Here is an 8,431-nt window from a genome sequence, read left to right as displayed (position 1 = left end):
GTGAGGGTGAGGGTGAGGGAGGGTGAAGGTGAGCTGAGGGAGGGTGAGCCGGTAGTTGGTCACTGAGCATCCTAGTTACAATGGTGATGGAGCAGACGGAGCACAATGCTAAGGTGAGCTGACTGCACTTGTGTTTGACCCCTGCCTGAGCGACAGACACTCGCCAGGGTCCAGCCTGCTGCCCAGTGCCCCCGGAGGAGGTGGTGGGGGGTGGGTAGTGAGGGTGTGATAGCTGTGGGGAGGGGCTGTACCCTTGGGTGTGGGTATTAACCACCTCGTTCTCTGTGATCGAGGCAGGCACTGAACTTCCAGCGGAGTATTGATGATGTGGAGAACTGGCTGAGCGAAGTCGAGAAGCAGTTGGAGCATGCTGGCCAGCCCACTGACCTGGTGTCTGTGAAGAACCTCCTGAACGAACAGCAAGACCTGGAAGAGGACGTCAGCAGCTACGTGGAGAGGATGCAGTCTCTGCTGGATCAGTCTGAACAGTTTGTCCGGGACAACCACTTCCTGGCTGAGGGCATTCGGGACAGGGTCAGCAATATACTCGAGAGGTAACCCTACACACACACTCAAACCGAGCCCTGCCAACTGGGAATACCTAGTCTCACTGTATTCCCACTGTCATCCCACTGTATTCAGTACCAGGGTTTTCCTTCCCTCCCAGAGTACCACCCTATCTATAGTTCTGTCACACACTTCACGTGGAGCTGAGTGATTAACTCGCTCTGAATTCTCAACGTTTTTCAGGACAATCCTTGCCTGCTGTTCACCGCAGCATTGAGTTACATCCTATCATTCCAGACACTTACCTCCGGCATCATGTGCGAAAAGTTAGCAATCTATTTAATATTAGTAATGTCCCTTTGTCCTCCACAGTCCTTCGTCATCTCCGAGTGTCCTTTCCCTCTCTTTTCAGTTTTAGATGTGCCCAAACTATTTTGTATTGGCCACAACCCCTCTGGGTCTCCGTATCCTCCTTGAGAGAGAAATTCCAGTGCTGCTCCTCTGTGCTGCCCTCTTGTCATCCCTGCTCCTTTTGCTGCTCATACAGCTCCCAAGGCGGTAGAAACCCCTCCTTCCTCCACAAACCAGTCCATCTCTAAGATGCTCCTTAAAAACAGACTCCTTAACCCATCTTAGTATCTCCATCATTGGCCCAGTGTCATATTTGGTTTGGCGCTGTTTCACTCTTGTCCAAAGGCACTACATAAATGCAAGCGGTCGCTCCCGTTCCACCCATGGTACCCCCGTATGCCACCAGCGCCTGGTGTTGTTGTTGTTGTTGTCGGGAGTGTGTGTCGGTTCCCGTGCTGACAGGGAGTCTGTGTTATTCCAGGTACCAGGCACTGGGAGATCCCATCAAGGAGAGGCACCGGGCCCTGGAGGACAGTGCCTGCCTCTACCAGCTGTTCCGGGACCTCGATGCTACCCAGGCCTGGGTCCAGGAGAAGCTGCTGCTGGTCACGGTCAAGGATGTCGGGAACTCACTGACCGCTGTCCAGAGCCTGCACAACAAACACCTGGTGAGGGGCCAAACAGCAGGCTCAACCCCCACCCCCGGGGGTGAGGGGAGGGGGGAATGGGGGGACACTGCTGGGAATTAGGGGTGTGGGGGGAGGGAGGATCAGTCTCGGGACGAGGGGGGAAGGGTCAGTCTCGGGGCGAGGGGGAGGGGGTCAGTCTCGAGATGAGGAGGGAAGGGTCAGTCTCGGGACGAGGGGAGAAGGGTCCGGCGCGGGGGGGGGGGGAGGGGGTCAGTCTTGGAACTAGAGGGTGAGGGTCAGGTCGATGATGAAGTTTCAAGTTGTATTGGATTGTCCTCTGTATGCAGGCTTTGCAGAATGAGATCCATAACCACGATTCCCTGATTGAACCCATAATGGAGTTGGGACAGAGTCTGGTAAAAGCTGGTCACTTTGCTGCCCGTGAGATTTCCAAGCAACTGTGGGAGCTGCAGGATGCAGTGGAGATGCTGAAGGAAGAGGCAGAGAAGAGGGGCTTGGTGCTGAGAGAGCAGCACACTGTCCAGCTCTTCCTCTCAGAGGTGGGTGCTTGGTTATATCCTGGGCAAACCCATCACATTCCCCTGGTAACATCAGGGAGGGGCCTGAAACCATGACCCTCGTCACTGTGTGAGTGACTGCGAGAATCAGTCAGGGGCAGGTCACTGGCCAGTGACTGCGGTTAGCTGTCTGAACATGACGGTGAGACAGAGAGCTTACCCCTGTCCCTCAGTCCGTCTGTCAGACAGCTGACCTGGTGCAAGGCTGCAGCGTTCCTGCCCCTCAATTGGCCGGCTCTGGTTGTTGGCACTTACCCTTATTCTCAGGTGATGGGACAGCAATGAGCTTTCATTATCTACAGAGATCACATGAGGAGGGGGGTTTGGCAATTGGGGCAATGTCACCGTATGTTGGAAGAAGTTTGGATGAGGCTGCAGCGAAGGGTATGCCGTGTGTGTGTGGGTGTGTGCACATTTATGTGTCTGTGTGTGTATGAGTGTGTCTGTGTGTGTGTGTGTCTGTGTCCATGTGTGTGTGAATGTCTGTGTAAGACTGTGTGTCTGTATGTCTAGGTGTCTGCCTGTTTGTATTGGTATAGGTCTTTCTGTGTATTGTGTGTGTGTGTCTGTCTTTCTGTGTAATGTGTGTGTGTGTGTGTGTGTGTGTCTGTCTGTGTATGTGCATGACTTTCTGTGTTACCTGTCTGTGTATGACAGTGTGTGCCTGTCTGTGTTTGTCTGTATTTCTGTGTGTGACTGTGTGTGTGTGTGAGAGAGAGTGACTGTGGGTCACTCTGTCCGTGTGTGTCTGCGCGTGTGTGTGAGAGAGAGTGACTGTGGGTCACTCTGTCCGTGTGTGTCTGCGCGTGTGTGTGAGAGACAGTGACTGTGGGTCACTCTGTCCGTGTGTGTCTGTGCGTGTGTGTGAGAGAGAGTGACTGTGGTCACTCTGTCCGTGTGTGTCTGTGCGTGTGTGTGAGATGGTGTGGAACACCAATGCTGTACTCTGGCTCACTGCTGGTCTCTGCTCATTGCCAGCTGCTGGAGGCGGAACTATTCATGAAGGACAGGAAAGCACAGCTGGAGATCTCCGACTACGGGAAGGATGAAGAATCCACGCAGGCTCTGCTTCGGAAGGTGGAAAATGTTGAACTGGAATTGGTCAGCTACCAGTCCAGGATGCTCAAACTGAGGGAAACGGGGAACAATCTTTCCAGCATCAGCCACCCTGACAGGTACATCCCCCGCCCCCCGGAAGATCAGAAACAGCATCAATCAGGCAGGAAACCAATGTAGGATTAGACGTAGAAATTGGAGCAGGTCATTCATGGCACTCAAACCCGAAGTTCCCATTCATGGCTGATTTGATCGTGGCCAAAAATCCACATTCCCACCTACTCCACATGACTACTGACTCCCAAGTTAGTCAGGAATTTCTGTACCTTGCCTTAAAAATAATCAATAACCCCACTTCCTCCACTCTCTAGAGCTCCAAAGTCTCTTTTGGAGAGAGAAAGTGTTCTTCCTCAACTCTGTCTTCGGTGGGAGACCTCATTATTTTTAAACATTGAGCCCTAATTCTAGTCTCTCCCACAAAGGGAAATATCCTTTCAGCATCCACCCTGCCGACCCCCGATAGGATACTCTGTGTTTCAGAAAGATCCCCCTCTGTCTGATCTTTCCTCATAAAATAACCCCTTCAATCCAGGCCCCTCATAGAAACATAGAAAATAGGTTCAGGAGTAGGCCATTCGCCCCTTCGAGCCTGCACTACCATTCAATATGTTCGCGGCTGATCATGCAATTTCAATATCCCATTCCTGTTTTCTCTCCATTCCCCATGATCCCTTTAGCTGCATGTGCTATGTCCAGCTCCCTCTTGAATATATCTAATGAACTGGCCCCAACAGCTTCCTGTGGGAGAGAATTCCACAGGGTCACAACTCTCTGAGTGAAGAATTTCTTCCTCATCTCAGTCCTGAATGGCCTACCCCTTATCCTTAGACTGTGAGTTCGACTGTTAGTCGAGTGAAGCTTCTTTGAACTGCTTCTAAAACATTTACATTTTTTCTTAAGTAAGGAGATCAAAACTGCACGCAATGCTCCAGATGTGGCCTCAGCAACATTCTGCAACTTTAACAAAACATTCCTACTTTCCCTTGCAACAAATGGCAATATTTCCATTTCACGTTCCGAGTCACTTTCTGCATCTGGATGATTCTTGTGACAGGGCACATGAGTCCCTGTGTGTGTGTCTCAGAGCCTGTTCTCATTTCTATTTAATTAACATGCTGTGTACATTTATTCTTCTCACTGACGGTGGAGGATGTACTATCTGGGCCTCAGGAAAGACTGAAGAGAAGGTGAAATGGACTCTCCATGTTCACCAAACACAGAGATGGAGGAGAGGGGGTTTGTGGGTGTTTAGAATCAGAGTCCACACTTCATGCCCTGAGGTACAAGTGTGACAGGGATTAACCACTTAGCAGCCTGGTTCCCCTGCACAGTGAAACACTTTACGAGTAGGCAGCCAGTGATTATTCGTACACCACAGGGATCAGTACTGGGTTGTCACATATTTACAATCAGTATGAATATCAGACTGGGTTGCTTTTCCCCTCAAATACCAAGCTGGGAGCCTACCTAACGGACATCTTCAAAATCCTGAAAGGTTCTGATGGAACGGGCGCAGAGAAAATGAATCCTCTGCGTGTGGAGGAGAGAAACTTGAGGGCAGTCACCAAGGGATCGGGTAGAGAGGGTTCAGAAGAAACCTCCTCACCCAAAGAGTTGTGAGAATGTGGAATTGGTAAGGTCTGGTAAAGTGAACAGTAAAAGTTGCAATTAAGGGGAATCTAAACAAGCAGATGGGGTGAGTGACACAGGACACTATGAGGAAATGTCGGTGATATTTACACCGGGCTGGTCTCTGTACCGTAAATGTTGGTGATATTTACACCGGGATGGTCTCTGTATGGTAAATGTCGGGGATATTTACACCGGGATGGTCTCTGTACCGTAAATGTTGGTGATATTTACACCGGGATGGTCTCTGTATGGTAAATGTTGGTGATATTTACACCGGGATGGTCGCTGTACGGTAAATGTCGGGGATATTTACATCGGGATGGTCTCTGTACGGTAAACGTCGGTGATATTTACACCGGGATGGTCTCTGTACGGTAAACGTCGGGGATATTTACACCGGGATGGTCTCTGTACAGTAAATGTTGGTGATATTTACACCGGGATGGTCCCTGTACGGTAAATGTCGGTGATATTTACACCAGGCTGGTCCCTGTACGGTAAAAGTCGGTGATATTTACACCGGGATGGTCCCTGTACGGTAAATGGCGGTGTTACACAGATATTTTTCAGGTTTCTACCATTTCTAATTCGCTTGTAGGGAGTCCATGTTGAAGAAGCTCCAGGAAGTGGAATCGGAGAATGATTTGCTGCTGAAGTTAACCCAGAGCCTACAGAAGAAGCTGATGGACCGATACCGGCTGTACCAGTTTGAGCAAGAGGCCCAGGAAATGACCACATGGCTGGCCAGTCGGCAGCGCCTGGCTGATTCCCAGGACTACGGCCAAGATCTGGAAGATGTGGAGGTAAAATGTCGAGCACTCTGTAACTCTGCTCAGCACCAGCTCTAGAGACAGACCAATAGAAGCCGCGGTACTGGTCGATATTGACTGGGACTGAGAGCAGGGGAAGAGAGAGAGAGAGAGAGAGACTGGGACTGAGAGCAGGGGAAGAGAGAGAGAGAGAGAGACTGGGACTGAGAGCAGGGGAAGAGAGAGAGAGAGACTGGGACTGAAAGCAGAGGGAGACAGACCTGTGGATTATGTTTTCTCTGGAATTTGCTGACGTTGCAGTAACCTATTGGAGGAATTGATCTCTGCATGCCCCTCAGTGATGAACACTGCATGAGAACAGCGATTGAAAATGAGGTTTTTTTTGCACAAGGATCTGATGGTGGCATCATTTGAGTGGTTCTAACACTGATATCCCTGAGACAGAAACAGCCAGGGCGAGGGGTGAGAAAGCAGGTGTGTGAGTTTGAGCCGGAGCCGGTGCCTGCGTGGCCAGGCTGTCTAATCCTCTGCCCTGCCTGTCATTGAGCTGTTTGCGGTTCCCACACCCACAGGTATTGCAGAAGAAGTTTGAGAACTTGGAGAAGGAGCTGAGCACCCTGGGCCAGACCAAGATGTCCACATTTCACGATGCAGTGAAAGCGTTGAAGAGACAGTCTCACAGCTTCCTGCCGGAAATCGTGGATCAGGCCAACGCGATTAACCAGCAGTGGCACAAACTGCAACAAGCTGTGAGCAACCGGGCCGAGGTGAGGGCCAGTGGCAGTGGGGTTGGGGGGAGGGGTGGTCGCGGTTGCTGACCGGTGAGGGGGTGAGCTGTTGGGTGACGGGGTGTCAGTCGGGCAAGGGGCAGCTCAGTGACCTACCTCCCATCGGCTTGTTCTGTCAAACTCACTGATTTATTCCGGCCAGGTCCACTGTTAACGTTGCGCCCAATCCCAATAAGGTCATTGAGGACCCTCAGTCCAGCATCTCGGAGGAGCCTGTGGGGACCTGGAGCTGGTTCCTGGTCATTATAGATCGCGTGATACTGTTTTAATAAGAGCAGCAGTCCTGGCCAATAATTATCTCTGAAGCACTGCCACTGAAACAGTTTATCGTGTTTGTGGGATCTGACTGCGCGCAAATTGGGTGACGACATTGCAAACTCCACCTAGTAGTTGCAGTGTACTTTGGGATGTTCTGAGGATCTTGACGGGGGACCGTGTATGTAATTTCTACAGTTCCCAGGTAACTAACTTGGAGCATCTCATTTACCCAGGCAGCCAGCTATATATTCACCAGGCAGCTTGGGATAAAGTAATCTCCGCTGGTGCATTCGTGAGTGAGGGGGCACATCAATCAGAGAGGTTTTGGGCAGATTGTTCTGTGGAGGTGGTCCTTATGTGGCTGGGGCAGACTCTGTTCACCATCTGGCAGGAGGCTATTGAAATTGTGGTCTGCAGCCCCCCTCGGTGGTGAACGGCAAAGACTGCAGTTGCTGCTGTGTGGAGGTTACATGCATACATACACGGTCCCTGTCAGAACTTTCGAACATCCCAAAGTACACTGCAACCACTAGAGGGAGTTTGCAATGACGTCATCCAATTTGCACACAGTCAGATCCCACAAACAAGATAAACTGTTTCAGTGGCAGTGCTTGAGAGATAATTATTGGCCAGGACTGCTGCTCTTATTAAAACAGTATCGTAGGATCTTTAATAATCCACCCGAGTGGACAAACAAACAATTGCCTGAATGTCCCATCGGAAAGACTGCAGACTCAAACATAGTCTCTGTTGCTCCTATCAAGTGGGGTGAAGGGCCAGGGAAAGGAGCGGAAGTGAAAATAGAAAATGCTGGAAATACTTGGAGGAAAAAGAGTCAGCTTGAATTTATATTAGCACAGCAGAGTTTCCAGAGCATGTGCTGTTGCTCTGTGGGCAGCGTGCACACACAGGAAGATCCCACACAAAGCGCAGAGATCTGCAATATGGTTACTGTGTTTTGTGCAGTCGGGGACTGAGAGGAGGATTAAGCTGACCATAGAATCAGGAAAACTACAAACCATGCCGTACACTCAATAAGTACCAGCTGTCCTGGGTGTGGGGAATGGACTGACAGAAACTCTAGCTGCGTTTCAAAAAGTGCAGCACTCCCTCAGACAGTGCAGCACTCCCTCAGACAGTGCAGCACTCCTTCATTGCTGTACTGGAGTGTTGGCCTGCATCCTATCTCCTGTATCTGGCCTCGAACCATCGACAGCCTGTGTGGCCCACCACAAAGTCAGGGAGGGGGGGGATCTGTGTTGTTCTGTTTCTGATGGGGTTATTCGTGCTGGTAGGAAGGGATTGGGGAAATGTCTCTGCAGGATGGAAGCTGCCATCAGTCTAACTGAACCTGTACCCTCACCGCAGAATCTGAGGGCAGCACAGCAGGTACACCGGTTCGACTATGATGTGTCTGAGCTGAAGGCCTGGATCCAGGAGAAAGACGGCGCACTGGGCAATGATCAGTATGGCCATGATTTAAATCAGGTGCAGACACTGCTACGGCAACACGAAGGTCTAGAGGTAAATGACATCAACTCCCAATAATGCATGTACTTCATGGAGGGACGGCGGGGGCGGGGGGGGAGGTGGTGCAGGGAACTCCCTGGGGGAGGGGAAGGTCATGCCCCTTGGGGTCATTTCACCATAGGGTCACTCCTCCAATGGGGTCAATCCCCCGGGGGTCACTCCACCAATGGGATTACTCCCCTGGAGGTTCATTCCACCAATGGGGACACTCCCCTGGGGGTTCACTCCACCAGTGGGGTCACTCCCCCGGGAGATGATTCCACCAGTGGGGT

The 8,431-nt window shown here is 51.1% G+C and overlaps 1 protein-coding gene across 1 annotated transcript in view; it reads left to right on the top strand.

The window, feature by feature from the left end:
- The window catches only part of sptbn5 (spectrin, beta, non-erythrocytic 5), a 165,848-nt gene that overhangs the window by 131,055 nt on the left and 26,362 nt on the right, over positions 1–8,431 (top strand). Inside the window, exons 51-57 of the mRNA XM_048600480.1 lie at positions 298–554; positions 1,340–1,526; positions 1,835–2,047; positions 3,044–3,240; positions 5,412–5,616; positions 6,156–6,350; positions 7,998–8,153. Coding sequence (XP_048456437.1) covers positions 298–554; positions 1,340–1,526; positions 1,835–2,047; positions 3,044–3,240; positions 5,412–5,616; positions 6,156–6,350; positions 7,998–8,153 — 1,410 coding nt within the window. The remainder of the gene's footprint in view (positions 1–297; positions 555–1,339; positions 1,527–1,834; positions 2,048–3,043; positions 3,241–5,411; positions 5,617–6,155; positions 6,351–7,997; positions 8,154–8,431) is intronic.

Source organism: Rhincodon typus, chromosome 8 (genome assembly GCF_021869965.1).
Source record: "Rhincodon typus isolate 14 chromosome 8, sRhiTyp1.1, whole genome shotgun sequence".
Lineage (NCBI taxonomy): Eukaryota > Metazoa > Chordata > Chondrichthyes > Orectolobiformes > Rhincodontidae > Rhincodon > Rhincodon typus.
The sequence above is the reverse complement of the archived record's forward strand: the minus strand, read 5'-3'. Positions and strand labels throughout refer to the sequence as shown.